The sequence below is a fragment of the Desmodus rotundus genome, chromosome 8 (genome assembly GCF_022682495.2).
Source record: "Desmodus rotundus isolate HL8 chromosome 8, HLdesRot8A.1, whole genome shotgun sequence".
NCBI lineage: Eukaryota > Metazoa > Chordata > Mammalia > Chiroptera > Phyllostomidae > Desmodus > Desmodus rotundus.
Window position 1 is genome coordinate 1,731,056 of NC_071394.1, and position 21,066 is coordinate 1,752,121.

At 65.7% G+C, this 21,066-nt stretch overlaps 1 protein-coding gene across 4 annotated transcripts in view; it reads right to left on the bottom strand.

Annotated features, from left to right (window-relative positions):
• Positions 1–421: 421 nt before the first annotated feature.
• The window catches only part of PTP4A3 (protein tyrosine phosphatase 4A3), a 29,033-nt gene continuing 8,388 nt past the window's right edge, over positions 422–21,066 (bottom strand). Inside the window, exons 1-7 of one of the 4 annotated variants that reach the window (XM_053930273.2) lie at positions 9,020–9,315; positions 6,691–6,789; positions 5,717–6,570; positions 3,849–3,941; positions 2,565–2,695; positions 1,883–1,957; positions 422–932 (exon numbers count right to left, since the gene is read on the bottom strand). In XM_053930273.2, the coding sequence (XP_053786248.1) occupies positions 815–932; positions 1,883–1,957; positions 2,565–2,695; positions 3,849–3,941; positions 5,717–5,821 (522 nt within the window). In that variant the 5' untranslated portion in view covers positions 5,822–6,570; positions 6,691–6,789; positions 9,020–9,315 and the 3' untranslated portion in view covers positions 422–814. Of the gene's footprint in view, positions 933–1,882; positions 1,958–2,564; positions 2,696–3,848; positions 3,942–5,716; positions 6,571–6,690; positions 6,790–9,019; positions 9,316–16,717; positions 16,775–21,066 lie in introns of those variants that run through there. The other 3 variants (XM_053930274.2, XM_053930270.2, XM_053930271.2) reach the window with 3 other exon arrangements.

Sequence of the window (21,066 nt, forward strand, 5' to 3'; positions counted from 1 at the left end):
TGGGCAAGCCCCATCCCAGAATGGGTGCAGGGTGTAGGGGGAGATGGGGGAGGGACAGGCCCGGTGGGGCTCGGAGCGGGATGCCAGGCGGGTAGATACAGGTGGGAGCAGCCTGGACACGGAGCCGAGTCGACCACTGTCCCCCGCTCACTCCGGTCCTCAAAGCCTGAGATGAGGAAACCCGCTGGGGGCAGCACAGGGCAGCCACTCTCTGACCACAAGGCCCCAGCCTCCAAATATCAACAGGGCAGCCAGGGAGCCCCACCTGCTCTACTGTGTCAGGGAGGTCCCCTGTCCCTAAGCCGGAGAGTGCAGGGACCCATCATGGACACCAGGGGGAGCCCAAGAGCAGCCTGGACAGCGTCCTCCCAGGACAACCCCATCACCCGGCCCGCCCTGCACTCCACTCTCCACGCACACACAGCCACAGGGTCCTGGTTTATTGCCTTCGAGTGTCCAGAATAACTGACCGCCCTCAGACCCAATTTCATGGACTGAGAGCAGGTCAGGGCGAGGGACTGCAGAGAAGGGGTCAGGCCCAGTGGTTAAAAAGTACGCCCGCCCCCAAAGAAAGGCCAAAGAGGAGAGCCGGGCGGGGAGGAGGATGGCAGAAAGGCCAGGGCCCAGGACAACACCTCAGAGAGACAGACAGACACAGGGCAGGCAGACAGGAGACAAAGGGAAGGGTGGGCCTAAAAGGTGGCAGGTGGGCAGACGGACCCAGGGACAGAAGGCGGAGATACAGCTGAGGGTGCCTGGGCGGAGCAGGGCAGGAGGCGGGGGCGGGTGGGCAGCCCCGGCCCCAGCACCTGAGCTACATGATGCAGCACCGGGCCTTGTGTGTGTGTGAGTCCTTGAACCGCAGCCTCTGTCTGGGCCGGTACTTTTCCAAGTAGGTGAGCTGCTTGCTGTTGATGGCTCCACGCCGCTTCCTGGGGAGACGGGCCAGGGTGGGGATCAGGTGGGCCCTGGCTTGGCCACCTGCCCTGCCCCAGGGCGCTGGAGGCCCGAGGGTCCAGGGGGCTGGAGCAGAGCCACTCCCACTGCCAGGACCACCCTCCCCAGTCACCTGCTGTCACCCCTGCTGGCCTTCCACTCACGTGGCTGTCCCCTCCTGCAGGCTGACCCCCTGAGCTCCCTACCTCTGTGGTCCCCACCGCAGTGGAACTCCCATGTTTACCCAAATGCCCATGCTCCCCCGGCCATGGGCCTCTAGAGGACCAGCAGGTGAAGCCTGAACAAACCTGCTGTCTGGGAGGGAGGGAGGGAGGGACCTCAAGGCACAGGGTGTGGTGGGCGCCTAGGGCTGTGCACCAAGCTCCTCGGAGGCCAGCCGTCCCCACTGCCCAGGACCTCAAATGTGATTGTGGACTGGCTCTGGCCGATGAAATGTGAGCAGAGGAGATGTGCATGCGCTAGGCAGAGCTGCAAGAGCCGTCACGGGGCCCACTGCGGCTGTCCCTGCAATCTAGTGACGCCACGGGAGATGGGCTGCCCAACCGATGGCATCAGGTGGGTCCCAAGAGTGGGGACACCCTGCGTGGCTTTCAGTGGCTGGAGTCAGGCCCGCCCACTCCTGCAGCGCGGCCCAGCCTGTCCTGACCCTCAGCCTCAGACTGAGGGACCACAGCCCAGCCCTCACCTCCCCCTCCTCCTCCCCTCAGCACAGTCCGCCCCATCCCAGGAGACAGACGGCAGTCTCGGGGCGGCCCAGCCCTGGGCCCTCAGGGCCAGGAGGGTGCACGGGGCTGGAGGTGTCTTGGGCTGCCCCCCCCCCAGGATCAGGAGTGCCGCTGGCAGGGCTCTGGGCCCTGCAGGGTGGGGAGCCCCCTCAAATCTGGACCCCTAAGCTCGCACCAACCAGCCTCATTCCACCACTCACTGTCGAATGAACTGGATGGCGTCTTCATACTTCATCCCACTCTCGATGAGGGCCAGAGCCACGAGGACCGGAGCCCTGGGGACAGACAGCAGGGCCAGGTCATCCAGGCCTCAGCAGCTCCCTCCCGACAGGCCACCCGCTGGAGACACAGGCCAATGCCTTCACCCCCCTGTAGCCAGCTGCCCAGACTCCCCCCAGTGCCCCTCCCTCCCCCGTGAAGGGCATAGGCTAGAAGCTCAGCTCCACCAACTGGTCCAAATCCCATCCCCTCCTAGCCCTGCTGTGTGACCTCGAGTGGGCCAGGCAACCTCTCTGTGCTGGGCTCAGGATAACAGCTAGATACTCAGCTATCAGCCCTGCTAGGCTGGTCTTTCCTCTGCAAAGCTGGTTGCTTTCATCCAACCCAGGCTGTGTGGTGGGATTGGGGTCTTTGTGCCTGGGGAGGGGTGGGGCCAGCAGCTCCTTCCTGCTCAAGGGCAGGGACAAAGTTGCAACCACAGCAGAAGGGACTGGAGTCAGACTTCAGGAAGGACTTCCTCCCTGTGAGGTTGCAGGAGGCCCATGTCTGGAAACCCTCTGGAAATCAGTCCTGTGTGATGTGGGCTCAGCACCCACAGCCGAGAGAGAGTCGGGTCACAAGATCCCCACAATCAAGCAGGCCCGCCCTGCCCCGCCAGCTCACCGTCCCAGGCCAGCCACGCAGTGCACGGCCACACAGCTGCCGGGGTCATCACAGAACTTGGCCTTCAGCAGGCTCAGCCAGTCCTCCACCACCTTGCCGGGCGGCGGCGCCCCGTCATCGAACGGCCAGTCCTGCAGAGGGGAGCAGCCCATGAGGACCCTACTACGGGGCCCTGGCCAGCCTCTCCCCAGCCTCCAGAGATGGCAACACCTGGCTGAGAGCAGCCTGCTTCACAGCCTCACATCTGCCCAAACCCTCCCCACTGCAGGGGAAGGGAGGGAAGGGCCGCTGGCTCCCGTGCTGAGAGGCGCTGCACACGCTTCGCTCCCCGTCCATCCGAGCACCAATGGGCGCGGAGCGGGGGTCATAGGACTGGGGGGAGCAGAGGCAGGGCTCAGGCCGAGCGTGTGTGACCCCAAAGCTCCAGTTCCCTCTGCCATTCCAAACAGCTGAGTGGAGGTTATAAAGTGACAACTGCCAAAGACAGGGTCCCTACGGGGACAGGGTCCTCTTGCGCCCGAGCAGAGCTGGGTAGCGCCTGCTGGACACCCTTCATGCCTCGAGCTGCAGTCGGGGCAGCCCTGTGCCAGGGAGGTGCCGTGAGACCCGCTCACAGGGACATGGCAGCACAGCCACCCACCCTCTGCATGGACACGTGTCCCCAGGGCCAGGGACCAAGGGAACAGCCCAAGCATCCCTCCCACGGCCTCCACAGACAGCTGCCCCAGGGGCCCGTCAGGTGCGCCTGCCCCTCCCTCCCGCAGCACCTGCTGCCCAGCAACAGGGCCCCAGGCACAGGCAGCCAGCCACTGAGAGGCAGCCTTAGGGCTGCTGACTCCCGGCTTGGCCCGAACTCGCTGAGTCTCGGGCATCCGCACGGTGGGGCCATGTCCCCGCCAGGCCTGGCTGCAGGGGTCACAGCCCCAGCCCCCGACAGAGAAGCACCCCTGGAGGGCATGTCATTGCCAAAGTGCCACTCCCCAGGCAGTCCCAGTTCTGCCACAGTCTGCCTCAGACAGCCGCTGACACCGGCTTCCGATTCCCCGCAACCAAGCCACTCGGGGCCTGTCCCGAGGCTGAGAAGCCGAGGGCCCGCCTGCCCTGGCACACGGGGCAGCCTGGGCCTCCCCGAGATGTGTCCAAATGACATGGGGCCTGGGCACAAACCTGCCAGGGTTGCAGGTGGCACGCAGGGGGGCCTCAGGTGCCTGCCTCACAGCGCTGTCCAGGTGAAGAGGGGTCCCCTCCCCACCAGCAGAGCCCCCCGCACCGCGCACCCCTCACCACGACAGTGATGCCGTCCTTCTCCAGCAGGGCCTTGTCGTAGGTCACCTCGCACACCCGCACCACGGTGGTGGCCCCGTACTTCTTCAGGTCCTGGGGGGAGGGGGAGGAGGCTAGCTGGGCTGCAGGGCTCCACCCCCTTACAGGCCGGGCTGTCTGTGCCAGCTCACCTGGGCAGAAAGCCTGGGGCACAGGAGCCACCGGGGATGGCCTTTGGGGCTCCCAGATTTGCTGGGGGCAAGCGCCTTTCCTGATGCTTCTGAGGCAGCTGCGCCCTGGCCCACGGAGCAGAGAGGAGGTGTCCCCCCCTACCCAGGCTCCTGGTGGCCGCAGCCTCAAGCACATTACCCCCTCCTCTTGGGGTTCAGGACCCAGCAGGACCCCATTTTCCAGATAAACCTCCCAGGTCCCCAAGCAGGGACAGGACACTACCAGCAGGCCGGTGGGCCCCGGCACGGTCCCCACTCTGAGCAGCCCTCCCGGCCAGGGGCATGAACGGTCCAGCTGAGGGCTCCTCCAGACCCCACACTGAGGCCGTCAGTCTGGGAGGGGCAGGCCCCCGGGGGCAGGGGACCTGGGGCAGGTGGGGGGGAAGCAGCACGTGCTGAGCTGGTGGCAGGAGGGATGCAGGCCCTGCACACCAGCAGGGAAGCCCCAGGGACAAGGTAGAGGCTGTTCACAGCCAGGCCCAGGATATTTATACCTGGGGGGTGGGGGAAGGCAGGTATCCCCCCACTGGCCACGTGCAGGGGCTGCTCCCACCCCCCAACCCCCAGCAGCTATTTCAGGGGTGGTGAGGAATCGGCTGCTGGGCCTCACCCGCCATGGGACAAGGACACGGGACACAGTGAGGTCAGGACAGCACCACTAAGAATTCAGGGGTGGGGGGCACAGGGCTCCAGGTTGTGGGGAACTCTAGGTCCCTCAGGGCCTGCAGCAGACCGTGCTGCCCCCGACCCCCTGGGGTCAAAGCCCTGACCCCAGTCACATGCTGACCCTTAACCCTGGTCTCACGGGGAGCCCTGAGCCCGGCTACAGGCTACATGCTGCACTCAGTCTCCTCCCAGGCCCTGCCCTGGCCTCACAGTCCCAGCCGCCAGGGCACAGCCCTCGAAAGGGCTCCTGGCTCATGTCCAGCATCCAGGACCCCTACTGGCAAGGTGCCCACCGCTGCCCCGTAGAGCGTTAGGGCCCCTCCTGCCCAGGTCTCTGTGTAACAGTGACGAGCACTCGTGTCACAGCGGGAAGAAGCTGAGGCTGCCAACCGCTCCGCGAACAGCGTGGAGCTCGACCCCCACCCCCAGGCTTCCGCCAGAGGCCGTGTGAAGAGACGCAGGCTCTGCAGACATGCCTGGTCCCATCTGCAGGGGTTGCAAGCAACGCCCTCCGGCCCTCGGATGCTCCAGCTTGGACCCTCGCCCAGCCCCTCTGCACACAGACACGAGCGGACTGACGCCCCGCTCGGCCTGTGCTGACCCGAGGCCTTCGCCAGAGCCTGTGGGCTTCCTGTGGACTGGGCAGGCCTACTGCTGGCCTCCATGCCTGCGCCCACCTGCCTGTCCCCAGGCCACCCCACTTCTCACCGGGGCCCCCACCTCCCTCCTGCAGCCTCTGCAGGAGCAAAGGGCATGGGCTGCCCCTCCCACCTCTGAACCTGCCTCTGCCCATAGCGCCTGAAGCCCGCCTGCCCACACACCGGCCCCCAAGGAGCCAACGGATCCCCCAGCAGTCCTCACCCTGAGCTCTTGGGGACGGTCTCGTGTCCCCCCTCAGGGATCCCATAACCAAGGATGACAGCTACAAATCGCTCTTGTGAGGCTGAGGGCAGCGCGGCCAGGTCTGCGGGACACCTGGCCCGGCCCACTCACCTCGACGAAGCTGCTGAGGGTGGCGTTGGTGGGGTTGTGCGTGATGAGGAACCGCATGTTCTTGTAGCTGACCTCCACGGGGGCGGGCCGGTTCGTGCGGGCCATGGCTGCTCCCTGAGGTGGGCTGGGGACGCAGGTGGGAGGAGCCCCCCACCCCCCACAACCCAAGAACGGGATCCCTGTGCTTGTCCAAGAAAGAAAAATGCTTTTTAAAAAACCCGCCCCCACACCCAGCACAAATGTTGTGCAAATACTTGGGAGGGGGTGGGATGGTTAAAAAAGAAAATCCAACTCTTTAGAAAAGAAACAGAACAAAGAACTCCCAGGAGTCAACCGGGCCCATCCAAGCTCCTGCCTCTCAGGGACGAACACTCAATTATAAAAGGGCAAAAGTAAAAATAACAATTGAGAAACTCCGCAAAGAAATCTTGTAAAAGCCCCAAGTCAGTCTGGCCGCCGCAGCCTTGTCCCACGCTGTGCCTGTTTCTGGGGACGTCCTCTCTGCATCGGTGGACAGGTGGGCCCCAAGCCCTCGAGGGCCGAAGGGAAAGCACACGGGAACCAAGCCACCGGGGCCTCCCTGGGGTGGAGGTCCCGGGGGGCAGACGGGCGGCTCGGACACGTGGGCCTGTGTCACGTCACCCCATCGGGGCACAGCGGGTCCTGGCAGGGCGCGGGGGGCTCAGGTGGCCCTGGGCCGGGCGGAGGCCATCGGCGGGTGAGGGCGATGATGCAGGCCAGAGGCACGGGGGCGCCCTCAGTGGCAGGCGCGGCGACGCTGGGCACGGCAGCACTCAGGGCCACCCCCGGAGGCCCTCGCCATGAATCCCGGGCCGGTCAGCGGCGGGCAGCATCTGGGGACATGGGGGAGAAGGAAGTGAAAAGATCGGGGGTCACCGGAGGCCCTGCCCTCCAAGAGCCGTGTCAGCCTGCCCGACATCCCCCGTCATGTCCATGCCACTTCTCCCTGGGACCTGCTGCAGGAGCTTGCTGGGGGGTGACCCTCCTCGGGGCTCGGTTTCCCTTTGTGGGACAGCAACGAAGGGCAGCTCCTGCCAGGCTGACCCAGGGCCCTGAGTGGAGAGGGGCAGAGGGAAAGGGTTTCAGGACCATACATGCGCCCTCGGGGAGTCCTGGACCCCAACACACGGACGCCAGGCGGTCTGTGGTGACAGGCCTACACCCTGAGCCCGGCCCCTCCAGCCCGTGATCAGCAGACACCCCACCCACACCCCAGACCATCCGCCTGTCCACTGTGGAATTCCTGAGCTGGGGGACTCTGGGGCAGCCAGTCCTCAGAGAAAGGGGCTCAGGCACAGAGGCCAGGGGGCTGGGACCCGGTGGGTGAGTGGAGGAGGCTCCGCTCACAGCCACGATCCACCTTCAATGTGTCTGCGCCCTGGCTGCTGTCCCCACCATTTGCCCACAGGGCTGGCCAGGCACAGGGGTCAACGAGCCGGGCTCTGTCCTCCAGGAGCACCAAGAACCAAGACAGACCACCGCAGCCAAGGGCGGGCCACCGGACACATGCCGAGGCAGGGACAGTGCGGGTGGCCAGGAGGGGGTTGCTCTGTGACAGGGTGCCAGGGAGGGACACTGCCAGGCTACAGAGACAGCCATCAAGCTCCTCCACACCTGCCTCTCCCTCCTGGGCTCCAGAGGCCCAGTCCTGGGGTCCCAGCAGCAGCACCAGCCCCACTCACAGCCCCGTGGATGGGCTGCGGTCCTTGGGCTCGTCAGTGGCTTGGTTTCCCCATCTGCACGAAAGAGGCCAAACCAGATGCCCGCAAGGTCCCTCCAGCTATGACCCAGTGGCCCCCGGGACCCCAAACTGGGTGCAGGAGGGGCCCAAGGTCTCAGACCCCAGACGCTATCACGCTCCCGGGCTCAGGGCAGCCGCCAAGTCTCGCCCCCACCCTGCCCCTTGCTGTGGTCCCAGGAGGGGAGGGCTCAACGGGGGTGTGGGTGCAGGGGGTGGAGGCAGAGAGAAGGATCCAGCCCTCGCTCAGCTGCCGGCCGGAGTCACCCTGAAGCCAGAAGGAGACGGCTGCAGACGCCCCGGACAGCCAGCCCACAAACACCTGAGCCTCCCGGGGCAGCAGCACCGCCCCACACGCACAGGTGTGCATGCGTGTGCATGCGTGTGTGTGTGCGTGCGTTTGCCAGAGTGAAGGGAAAGGCCCAAGGAAGCCACAGGGCTCCACCTCCCTGCCTGGGAACACCTGTGGGCAACAGCAGGTGGCCTGGCTCTGTCCCCCAGTGTCCCTGGGCGGGTCCTGGGGGCTGAGGGTCACTGGGCAGGGAGGGGCCTGGAGCCGCCCCCTGCCCACCGGAGCCTGGAGTTGTCACATGTCGGTGGGGTTAGGGGTTAGGCTGGCTAAGGTCAGAGGTCTGGGAAGAGGTGGGACCAAAGCCACTACCCAGGCTACATTCTCACCACACACCCCTCCAGTCCTCACAGGGTCTGGGACTCCCAGCCACAGGTGGGAGCTCACAGGATGCCCACTGTCCTGTCCCAGGTGCCCCGCATGGCTCAACCAGGCCTTGGGGTCACCTCCAGGGAAAGGCTGTCCCTCCTACCCACACCTCCTCAGTGAGGTCACTCAGCAGGCTCCCCAGGCAGCACGACCCAAGGCCACCAGCTCCACCCCCTACGCTACTGGAGTCCGAAGCCCATCCCTGTAGCCTTCTGGCCACAGCCCACACCCCCTCCTGGGACCCCAGCCTGCCTCCTCCAGCCCTTACCCTGCCCAGAACAACTGTCCTTTGGGAACCTGTTAGGGGAGGCCCCTCACCTCCTGTCTGCACAGGAAGGGACAGCCCAGGGAGAGACAGAGGCCCTCCTCTGGGCCCTGACCAGGCCAGTGAAATGCTCCCCCAGTTTCCTCAAGCTCAAGTCTAGGAGTCAAGAGTGACGCTCAGGCCAGTTCATGGAGGTGGAAACCACCCTCACCCCTGGTCACAGCTGGCCGAGGAGCCAAAAGGAATTGGAATCCACAGGGTTTCAGGGAGGGCCGGCCCCTCTGGCCCCAAAACCGGGAATGAAAGCCGGGCATCTGGAGGACTAGGGCTCAGGGGGGCCCAGAAGGGGCAAGGCAAGAACACCGAAGCGGGAGCAGGAGCGCAGTGGGCGGGCTGGGCTCCTGGACCGGGGCTGGCTCGAGTGAGGGCCATCCTGTCCCGCGGAGCGTTAGCTCCGGGCGCGCGTGGAGGCTGGTTCCGAGGGCTGCGGCCACCTCCCCGGGGCGGGGCTGGGGTCCTTCCCGGCACGCCCCCCGCCCGCGCCCTGTGCGCCCCGCTCACCGGAGAGTGCAGGCGTCCTGCCGCTGCCTCCATCCGCACGGGGCCAAACCGGGCCGCAGCCAGGAGACCCACAGTGAGGGGCGCTGGCTCCCCGCGGAGGCTCCCCGGGCCGGCGGCCGGGGATTATTTATAGCGCCCGGGCATCACGTGGGGCGGGGTGGCCGGTGACCGGCTGGCGACCTGGCTTGTTGTGGCTCCCACACCTGCCGCCTAAATATAACTGTCGGTCCGCCGCGCCCGGCAAACAAAGGGGCGGCGGAGGGCCCAGTGCAGAGGAAGCGGCGCGGAGGAAGGGGAAATGCAAGGGCAGAGGGGAGGGCCGCTGGCCGCCGCGGGGCGGGGCCCCTGCCGCCGGGCGCACGGCCTTCCTCCTCCCCGGGCGAGCGTGCGCCGCCCTGGAACCTCCCGGGCTCCCCACGGCCCCATCGCAGGGGGGCCGCGGGGGAGCCACGTGGAGCAGAGGATGCCCCTAATGAGCACCTCGGCCCAGGCCAAGGCTTGGACCCAGAACTTTGAAAATGGAAAGGAGGGTAGGCATGGCCCAGATGGGTAAAAGAGGCTGACACCCCCAGAGTCACTGCTATGCCCCTCGCCTGGCCCTGGTCCCTGCTCAGGCTCCTGCTGGGACCCTGGTCTCACACGGAGGACCCCTCCACTTGCTGAGCACCTACAGCATTCCTCATGTCCTCGCTGCCTGGAGGGGCCGTAGCTGCCATTCCCCACCCCACCCCTAGTGTGCAGGCGAGGAATGGACGCCATGGGACTCTGAGCCTGCCCAGGGGACCACGAGAAAGCAGGGCCCACAGGGTGCTGTCTCCTCAGCACCTTGACCTTCGAGGCTCGGAAAAGCCGCCCCTTGCCCAGGAAGCTCTGTGACATTCCCAGGCGACACCCTTCCCAAGGCCCTGGAGTGCTTCCAGGGAGCACCGGTCCAGACGCACGTGGTCCCCAGACTCAGCACTGGGTGGCCGAGGTGGCCCTTGCAGGGCTCTCTGCTCCCGGCTCCTGGCAGCATCTCCCTGGATGGCGGCTCTGGACACTGAGTGTCCCACCGGGCTCCCACCATGACGGCTCACTGAAGTTCTGTGCCCCCCGGACGCTGCTGGACGCTGCAGGTCGTGAACGAGACTGTCAGTCACACCGCGTGGGTGACACGCAGCAGCTGGACAGCTCGAGTGACTCCCTCTGGCCACGCAGCCCAGAATTGGGGCCACAGTGGGGCCGGGTTCTGCCCCACCGGCCGTGGCCCTCTGGAGACAGGGCCTCTGGGGCCAGCGACTTCCCACCCAGCCTGTCCCCCATCTGTCCAGGTGAAAGTTCCCATCAAGCCCAGGGATCCGCACCAAGGACACACAGCCCACCCAGCTGCTCGGGCTGCAAACCTGGGCCCCAGCATCCCTATCCCCCTCGCCCGGAGCGCCCACTCGGGCCAGGCCTGGGGGGCACCTGCTGCCCCTGGCACAGCCCCAAGCCCTTCAGAGAAGTCTATTTTTATCGGGCAGGAGCCGTTCCTGGAAGCCTCCCAGAGCAGGCCGGAGTCCACACACTTCGGGGGGGGGGGGGGGCCTGGAGGGGAGACCTGCCAGGATAAGCCCTCACCACACCCCCCCAGAAAGCCTCCCAGAGTCCTCCCACCCTCGCACACAGCAGCACCCAGGTCAAGCCCCCACTGACAACCACTGCTGCCTCCCCCCCAGCCCCCTGTCCTGCCCTGTCCCCTCTCCCTTCAGCACATGCCCTTCGGGGCGGACAGCAGTCCACCCCAGGGAAGGCAGGTCCCGGAGGCAGACACAGAGGTCATCGATTCCACCCTGCCTCCTCCTGCACTTGGGGCTGGCACCAGGAGGCCCCCCACTTGTTTGTGGACAAATGACCCAACGTTCTGGGCAGAGGTCCAGATCTGGGAAATGTCCAGAACGCATCACGGGATCTCAGCCCCTGAGGTCCAGAAGAGCCTCAAAGGTCAGGTACGCCATCTAATCCCTGGCTTGCACATCCCAGCTTGCTCACTACTCTTTGGCATCGCCTTCCACCTTCAGGCAGCTCCCCAAGTTACCAGTCCCTCCCTCTGGTGCCTGCTGAGTGCCCACTGCTGGGGTATGACCAGCGGGAGGGAAGCCTCCCAGCAGGATCAGCCCGCACACGGGCAGGCGCGGCAGAAGGCAGAGGTGGAGCATCGGGTGATCAGGGAAGGCTTCCTGGAAGAGTGGGCCTGGAACCGCATCATGAGGGCTTGGCCAACTGCTCTGACTCCCCGTGTGGTCCGGGACCAGCGCTTGCCCTCTCTGGGGCCTCCCTCTACAAGAGGAGACACTGCCAGAGAGGGAAACCACTTTGCGCAGTGGGGGCAGCTCTCAGCCAGCCCCACAGGCCCCTCTTCTACCCGCCGGGATCTCGAGGTGAAAATGCACTCCGCAGAGCTCAGCTGCCGACCCACAGGCCTGCATGGGTCACACATGGCTTCTGGTGCCCACGGGACGTGGCACTGACTTGCCCACCCATGCGGCCTGCCCGCCGAGGCCACCCTCCCGCGCTGTCAGCCGGCGGCACTGCCTGGACAGGCCGCAGCTCCACCACAGACCGGAAAGCTGTCATCACCACCCTCACGGGCGGCCGGGTGGGCAGGCAGGTGGGCACAGGGTAGCATGGCTCCCGCTGTGATGCTCAAACCACCCTGGGGGGGGGGGCATTAAACCGAGGTCAGCGCTGCCGGTGTTCACAGTAACTAGGCGTAGCTGGTGGTACCTGCGTTTCCATAGAGCCTAAAGCCCGTCAGGGTCAAACAGATTAGAAGCTCCCCCCTGTACTGGGGGGCTCTGTGTCCCCGACGCTCACTGATTCATTTTGTACCAGGGGGTTACCATGGCCCCACCAGTCACCATAAGGACCCAGGTTTACAAAGGAGCAGGAGAGGGTCAAACCAATGTCCAGCGGCTGTGCCAGCCACGGGCCGTGTGTGGCAGCCGTTCTGCCCCCAGCACCTCCAGGGGACATGCTGACGGGGGACAGGAGCCCGCCCTGCGCACACTGGCTGTCCCGGGGTGACTTTTCACACCAACCCGACAGTCAGCGGCCGGCCCTGCCATCGCTGCTGCTGCATTCTGGCCCTCATTTCACACGGAGGACATGGACACAGAAGGGCTCCGTAACTACTGAGGGGCAGGAGAACCAGGCCGGCCCCGTGCAGGGGGACCCGGTCCCCCTCCTCCTGTCCCACGGAGGCCAGCGCCACAGCTGGGAGGCTGGGGCATGTGACAGTACTGGAGAGCCTGGGACCAGAAGGTTCGTCTCCACGTGGCCGTCGGAGCTCCAGGAGGACGAGGCTCCCTCACCAAGGCGGCCCCTTGCCTCATCTGACCGAGGAAGCCACTGAGCAGGAAATCCTGAGGACCCTTGGCTGCACCCTCTCCTGAGGTCTGCCCCAGGGCAGCCACACGCAGGCCTCCAGCCACCCCACCTTCTATACCAGCCCACCCACCCCAGGGGCCACGGAGGCGGCCAGGAGCCCTCAGACACTCACCAGTCCCAAGTTCCTGGAGTCCCTTGTGGCTGCGCCCCCAGCCTGGCTTTATCCCTGCCTTCCTGCCCGCCCTCCGGCGTCAAAGTCCCCAGACCACCGCCCACCCAGAATCGGCAGGGAGACTGGGGCACTGGCAGGGGCCGGGGGAGGTTCCTGCTGCCCAGCCTTTGGCTCCCGCCTCCCAGGGCCACCAACAGCTGAATAGGGGGGCTGGGACATGGGTCTAAGGTCGAAGGGGCACCCTGGTCCCAGGAGGAGGAAAGGAGAGCCCCTCCCCCACCGGGCCAGGCTCTAGGGCCTGAACGAGTAGGACAGTCCCCAGGGCCCTGTAACTGCAGGCAGCCAGAGCTGGAGGGGGCAAGAGTTGCGGGCACAGAGCCAGAGGGGCGGAGAGTCCAGGCACCAAGGCCCAGACCTTGCAGCTGGCAGGGGGATGGTGTTGGCAGGAGGCAGCGGGGGGTGGTGGGGAAAACGGGGGAAGGGGAGAGGCAGGGGGCTCCTCAGGTCTCTGCCCTGTCTCCCCTGCCTGCTCCATGTGGGCTGGGAAGAGGGTCTGAGGGCCCTTTCCTTCCTGGGTGGGCTCACCGCACTCCCACCACCCCACCTGCCCACAGAGAGATAGCTCACCCTCAACCTGAGTGCCCCTCCCCCACCCACCCCCACCCCTGCCGCTCAGGGGGTCCGTAGGGTCTCTCCCATCAGCCCAGCTCTTCCCAAGCACCCCCTGAGCTCCATGGCATTTGGTTCACCCCACTTCGGCCCTTTCCTCCTTGAGGAAGGAGGGAGCTGGTCAGCCAGTGGGCAAGTTACCCCGACCCTCCCTGCAGGCCTGGCTCCAGCTGAGGAAGTGGGAACCCCGACCAGTGGGGGAAGGGCTGTTCCTGCCTCCCAGGGCCAAGGTTGGCTGCCCCTCCCCCACCAGGATGCTGCCCCAGAATGGTGATATCAGGAAGGGTGGGGCCTTCTCACCCCACCCTGGATGGGGGTTGGGGGGGTCTCAGGCCAGTCCAGTCTCCCGGAGGGTAATTCCTGGGGACGAAGGTGGCCCCCCATAAGCCCACGCTGATGCCTGCCCCCCAGGGGAACAATGGAGAGCAACAGCCATAGGAGGGGCCTACCCCCTGCCACCCAGACCTCCTTCCAGTCCTGCCCCCTCTGCACATCCCCTAGGTGGGGGCAACCTCAGAGGACCATCCTACACAGCGGGAGGGACAGTGGCACAACAGACACCAGGTCCAGCTCAAACAGGACTCCCAGCGCTCCCTGCACTGCCCAGCAAGACCAGGAGCCCCGTGGGGACGCTCACTGGTCATGCTGCAAATAGGGACGTGGGGACCAGATGGCTCAGCCAGGGGGGATAGGGACCCTCCCCCGCCACAGCCCAGCACCAGCACACCCTGCACACCCTCCGTGCCCTCGGACCACACCTGTCTTCCCAGCTGGACGTCGCAGGGCCAGGGGCCAGGGGCCTCTTCCCCACAGCCTTTGGCATTTGCCTCTAAGATGGGTTGCCCCCCTTTCTGAGGCTGGGGGCCCTGCCTCAGTGCCCAGAGGACAGCGGTGCGCTGCCCCTCCCTGGCCCCAGCCAGCGGTCTCATCTGGGAGTGGACAAGACTGGACTCACCCAAGGGTCCACACCCTCCCCCCGGACAGGCAGGGCCCTCGGCTGCCGGCACTGCATTGGTCCCTCGCTGGGCTGACCTGGGCGTCCGGGAGCAGTGTTCTGCAGGCTCTGCAGTGCCACCCACCCCGTGCGCAGAGCCCCCCATCCTGGGTGCCTGGTTCTCTCAGAGGCTCACGGCGGCTCCCACCCAGAGCCTGCTTATCTAGAACAGGGGTCGTCTGGCTGGGAACTCTGGGTCCCCAGGATGCCAGACACAGGGCACCCAGCTTCAAAAGCCAGCCCTGGTCTCGGCGTTAGACCTGCAGCCTCAGTCGAGGGCACTTCCCTCCCAGGCCCGGGTGGCTGGCGCTGATTCCTGGCACCAGGCCCCATGCCGCTGAGGCCCCTGCATGTCGTGCCCAGAGCGGGTGTGAAGTGCCAGCAGAGTTTCAAGACCCACTTGGAGCTAATGGCCCCTGAGAGGCCCTCAGACGCCCCCCTGGCAGGGCCCCAGCTCAGCCCTGCCACGAGCGAGGAGGCCTGGGCCGGGCGCTCTGAGCCTCCTGTGCAGTGCGCTCAGGACCCTCAGCAGACAAAGAAACCCAGGGCCACAAACCAGGCTCCAGGTCAGGCCTCGGAGAGCCAGCGTGGGTGCTGGGACCCTCAGAGAGGGTCCCTGTGGCCAACGATCCCTCTGGCTGGCCGGAGGAGGCCGCCCACCAAGTTCTTACCCACAGGTGAGAAAATAGGAACTGCACCCCAAGGGTGCCCAGCCCCCCAGTGCCTGCCGAGGTGTCACGTGCTCCGGTGGGCAGGGGCAGGACACGCATGCAATGCGTGGTCTCCTGTTAAGCCCCGTCTGCAGCAAAGATTCAGAATTCACTGGATTCGATGCACCCACCTGAATAGAGCCAGGCCTTAGACCCCAGACCCTCTCCGTGGAGGGGCAGCTATGGCTCTTTGGGACCCCGGACAGTGCCGAGGCAGGACCCCTGAGCAGGAGAAGGGCTGTCAGCTTGCAGCCAGCACCTGGCCAGCCATGCAGCCCCTCCCTGTCATTGCCCAAAGGAGGAAGGGTCAGATCCCACCCAAGCACCCTCAGACAGAGCAGCCAATGTCCTGTGCCCACCCAGCCACCCTGTACCCACTTGGGAGGTGAGCAGCAAGCTAGCCTGTCCTCAGACTTAGGGCACTGTCAGCGGGAGGCCCAGCAAACTTGTGGGCCCCCAGGGTGGCTGGGCCTGGGGGCATCATGGTGCAGTGACCCCTTCCGCTCACCAGCACACCCAGGAGCCTGGCCAGAGCAGGAGGCAGGCACACACTGCCCATGTCTCAGGAGAGGAGGCCGAGGCCCAGGTGGAACACAGGCCCGTGGGCTGCCCACGGCTCTGAGTCCACACGCAGCCCCTGCCCGGCCCACTAGTATTCATTTGTCCCATGAACGTCCCTTCCCTGGGCCCGGTGTCCAGTTCTGGGAAGTGGGGGGAAGCCTAAGGTCCCCTCCATGTAATGGCTTCACATGGCAACCTCGGCACAGACCCCTCCTCCCCACATCCATCCTCAACAGTCCTGGAAGGCACCCCCACCCCCTTTTGTGGGCGAGGCCATGCACTGGGCGGGGCTGAGCCAGGGTTCAGATCCAGTCCCGGGTGAGCACTTTCTATGTGAATTTTCTCCTTAGAACAGCCCCTAAAGGGGAAACAGAGGCCCCTCAACAGATGTCAGGGCTCCGGAAGGCCCTTCATCCAGCTCCTGCTTTATTCCCTGGGGTCCACACCCCACCCCGCCGCCCCGCCTGTAACACAGGCCACGGGGGTCAGGCGGGCCCGAACGGGGAGCAAGATCACCGAGGTAGCCAGGGCCGCTGGCCAAGGTCCTGGTGGACGCACGTCAGAGGAGCCTGCAGGAGCCGCGGGAAAGAGCTCTGGCCCGGCCTTGGAGGCCACTTCCAAAATAACCCGCCCCACCACCCTGCAAGGACTCGGCTGGGCGAACGTAGGCCTCGCGGCCCTGGCTCTGCCAAGCTGGGTATGGAAGGTCACGGCTATTTCTGGGTTGGCCTGGCAGAGAGAGGTAGCCCACCCCCCGCCCTGTACCCCCAAAGAGACTGTGCAAGAGGGGCACCAAGGCCTAGCAAGCAGGTCGCTGTCCTCAGGCCACAAAGAGGCTAGCCTGCAGGTCCCCCAAGGTGCCAAGGTCCTGCTGTGGACCCTATCCGCTGACCTTTCCTCCCTGGCCCGTTCTCTTGGGAGAAGAGCGTGTGGAGACAGAACAGGCCAGGGACTCACTTCAGCAGTGGCCAAGCCCAGGCCCACAGGACCCCATCCGGCCCCTCAGCGGCTCCGTGAGTCCCTGGCAGGCAAGGACCCAAAGGACACTGTGGCCACCGACGCTCCACCCCCCACCAGGCAGCCCCTCAGCGGGTATGAGCGTGTGCTGGCCACCTACCACCCAGGCTCTGAGGATCGACAGGAGGCAAACCCCCACCAACAGGAAAGCAGGCCACACTCGTCGGGGGTGACGCAGGGCGCCTGTCCCTGCACCTCCACTCCTTCATTCGCTCCACAAAACTCACCGAGGAGGCAAGGCGCCTAGGCAGGAGGAGGGACGCGGGCCTGGGTTCCAGCACTGGGACCCCTACCATGTCCCCTCATCCCTGAGCCGGGCAGCTGTCAGCAGAGCAGCTTAATCCTATTTTGCGGACTTGAACCGAGAGTCTGCTCAGGCCCGGCTGTGCAGGCAGGGGAGGTAGGTTAATCTTTGCAATGGAGCTAAAATTCACAGAACACGACACTCACCGTTTTATCTAGTTTCAAGTGTGCGCTCTGGTGGTTTTCAGTGCGGTGAGGGTTTTGTGATTGTCACCCACACCCTCATTCCAGAACATTCCATCGCTCCCCAAAGAAACCCCACATCCATTAGCAGTCCCTCCCCACACCTCCCCCACCCTCTGTCAGCCACTGAACCACTTCCTGTGGCTTTGGGCCTGCCTCCTCCGGCCAGACACATGGTGGGACCACATGTGGCGTCTCAGGCTGGCCCCTGTCACCCGGCACCGCGTCTTCACGGCTCATCCACCGTGTGGCCCATGTCTGGACACCACTCCTTCCTGTGGCTGGGTGGTACCCCACGGTGTGGAAAGGCCACAGTGTGCCATCTGCTCCCTGGCTGACGGACACAGGGGTCACTCCAGGTCCGCGCACATTCCACCCGGAGGGACTGCGCGGCGGCAGCACGCAGGCGGCCAGCATGCTGGTCCGCCCGGCCCCCCCTCCCACGGCAGCGGGGGCAGTGGGCCAAGGCCAGCCCCACTCAGACCTGGGCTCAGCCTGGCTCTGCCTCGGGAGGTAGCCGATCCGCTGCAAGTGGGGCCCAGGAGGCAGCTGTCAGGCTATGTCCCAGAGTCTGTGCTTGGGAACCGCCAGCGACCCTCCTGGGACGTGCCGGTGGCCGCCTGTCCTGAGCACACCGATGTCCCCAGAACATGCACGGTGGCCCAGGACTGGCCAATGGACAGGCTTCCCGGCGGCTTGCTCGGGATCCCGGATCCTGCCCCGGGCCCTGGTTCTCACGCTCACTTCCTCACGGGGGTGGGGGAGGCGTGCAGGCCCTGAGACCCCAGCACATTCTCAGGAGGGCTGTGCCTCTGAGGACCCTGACCCAGAGGCTCTCAAAGGGAGGGGCGGGGGGGGAGGGGAAGAAGGGCCTCCTGGGCCTGCTCCTTGGCCCCCCTCCTGTGGCTGCTGGGGTGGGGCTGTCTGGCCCCCCAGCCCACCAGGTCTGTCTGAAGACAGACGCCTGGGCAGCCAAGAACACGGTACATGGGGCCCCGTGGGGTCAGTGTCCCTTCTTGGCCGGGCAGGCCCAGCTGGCAGCGTCTGTGGGAACGGTCCCCAGGCCCAGGCAGCCACACTCAGGCCAGTTAGTGGGTAGCGGGGCGCGTCCCAAGGGGCGGAAGCCCAGGCTCTGATCCCTCTCCAGGCTTGTCCAGGCCCGAGGGGTGATGGGGGAGGGGTGGGGAGAGAGGGGCTGGGAGCAGAGAGGAAGAGCCACGACCTCTGCAACAGACAGGCCGAATCCACGTATCCTGAGACACTGACCCCCTGTGGGGCCTCACCTGGGGCTCCTGTGCGGAAGGGGCATCTCAGGGGGTGGACAGACAGATGGACACGCTCTATGAACAGTTCGGTCTGTACGGTAGCCATGTGGACTCCAGAGCCACCAGCTCTGCCCATTTTGTCTCCTCCTCATTCCCTGCCCCCCTCGCTCTACCCAGGGACCCCCAGCTCTGGCTGTCCTCTGTCCTCACAGGCCTGAGGGCCCCAAGGGACAGCCCTTCCGGTGACTTCCTGCCAGGATGGTCGGGGGAAGGGTGGACTAGGCCTCCAGATGGCTTCCTTTGGCTGCCCTGCAGAGGCGGCCCGTGGGAACAGCCCAGCCACCACTTTTGCCACGGCAGGGAGGGGCGGTGAGAGCCAGGAGGGCAGGGTGTCCCGCTCGCAGAGCCCCAACTGCGGCTCCGGTGCACCTGGACAAGTGTGCCCCCTCTTGCCCCTCTTAACGTCCCCAGAAAAGGGCTACACACCCCCACTTATGAAGAGGAAACTGAGGCATAGATGGGCGGTAACACTAGGACTGCCTCTCTGCTCACCAGATGCCCCTTCCACGGCCAGCCCGTCACTGCGCCAGCTGAGGCCGGTCCTCTCTGCACATTTCCTCGACCAGGAAACCGCGGCCAGAGAGCAGATGAGCAGCTGTGAGGGTCCCCACCCCTCCCCCACACACCTGGAGGCCCCTCTCTGGCCGATCTGTGAAAAAGGCCACAGCCGAGCACTGCACAACCCCAGCTACAGCAGCCCACTTCCCCACCTGTCCCCCTGGCAGGGGTCTCAACCTCAGACACCCAGCCTGCCCATCTGGGAAACAGTGCTGCCCACAAGAGTGGACAGAGGTGCCCGGGACAGCTCCCTGCCTGCCCAGTGGAGACCCACAGTGCTGCCACTTGGCTCCCTTGGAGCTGTTAACTCAGGCCCCGAGCCCTGGGGGGGGCCTGCCTTCACTCAGTTCCCCCTCCTGAGGCCCCATCCTCCAGCCACTGTGATGTCCACATCCTTCTAGCCAAGCCAGATGCCCCCTCCTCCAGGAAGCCTGCCTTGACTCCCTGCTCCTCCACACGCTTCAGGAAGGTGACTGCTGTCTCCTGTGGGTCCTATTCACCCATGGGCCCCTCTCAGGATCAGGCACTCCTCTCTCTGCCTCCACCCCCACACACAGGGGCCAGGACAGGCCTGGGCAGCCTCCTCCAGAGGTACAGTTGCAAGGTCAAGATGGAGGAGCCCAGGGCCCAAGGTTCTACCTACAGGATCAGGAGGAGCTCACCTGGATGACCAGATGCACATCCCCACCTGCCCACAGCCCTGCTTGTGAGAGGCCACCCGAGGGTGCTGGCACATCAGGGGCCCATCCAGACCCGGGCCCTGGGCCCACAGGAGGGTCAGGAGGGGATGCGGGGCGCACGTGAAGGGAGATTTCCAGCAAGGGGCTGAACAGAGCGTTTGGGCCCTTTGCTCTCGCGCCATCAAGGACACATCCTGGGCCTGGACCCCCCAGTCAGGGTTTCCGGGGCGCCCCCAACACTGGGATTGGAAGAACTACACCATGGAGCACTGACCCAGCACCCACAGGTGACTGCCCAAGGCTGCAGTTCTCAGCGTGACGGCAAGCCTGCGGAACCCCCCCAAGTCTGCTGTGGGGTCCGTGGTCTCCAGCTCCCCATTCTCCAGACAAGAAAACTGAGGCCCAGGAAGGAAAGAGCAGGCCCAGGGTCACTCAGAGGAAGCCTGGCAGACCTGGGCCATCTGGACGGGACAGTGGGGTCCTTGTGGGGAGTCCCAGGCACGCCCAGGCGCCCCCTGAGTTCTGCATGGTGATTTCCGCAGATGGGACCCCGGGCAACGGGCCAGAGGAAAGTGAAGCCCAGAGGACACTGAGTGGCTGACCCGGCTGGGACAGGAGGGAGAGAAAGCGTTTGCTTTGGCAGAGCCGGACCAGAGAGGGAGAGAGGAGGGGCTGCTGTCCCAGCACCAGCTGGCAGGGGACCTTCGGTTGGGGGGGTATGGGGGGCCGTGGGGGCAGAGCTGACAAGCAGGAGAGCCCCACTGTGTGTGACCATGGGGGTGGTGATGGACCACACGGGGGCAATCGGGGCAGGGTAACAGGGAGTCCTCTGCCCCCCTCCACCCCTGTGCGGCTTCCAGGAAGCCTGAGTCACAGGCCGGGCCCCAGAGAGTGGCCGGGAGCACCGGTCCCATGGGAATCAGGCGGGGCAGGGCCGCCCCACGCTGGGCAGCTGAGCTCTGGGGTCTCTGCTCAAGAGGGCGTGGGAACAGACTCCTCTGCTCCCGGGCCGGGCTGGGGGTGGGGGCAGGAGCGGGGACAGCAGGTCCAAGGCCCATTCTGCAGAAGGGAAAACTGAGACTGAGGGAAGAGTCTCCAGAAGCTACCCTGTCACCCTGGGCCGCCCCACAGGGGACACTGGGGAGACTGCAGCAGCCCCCATCCCTGAGCCCTCAGCCCGGACCTCAGCCCCCAGCCACGCACCCACGGCCCCCGGGCCCCGTGGTCAGAGCCTTCCTTCCAACGCCCCCACTTCTAGGACCGTACCCCAGGGAAGCTGGACCCCTACAGGCCCTGCTCCATCCTACCACCCTGCTCTAGAGCATTCTGCGGCTCCTGCTGCCGAGCCCCCAGAACCCGAGCCCTGGAATACATCCTGTGGCCTGCGGGTCCAGACCACCCACCACCCGTGTCAGCAATGGTGCCCCTGCACAGAGACACCAGAAGTCCTGGGGGGCCTGTGTGCCCCCTCAAGGACCACCCAGCATCTGCGTGGCCTGGCCACGCCCCACAGTGGAGGGACCCCAC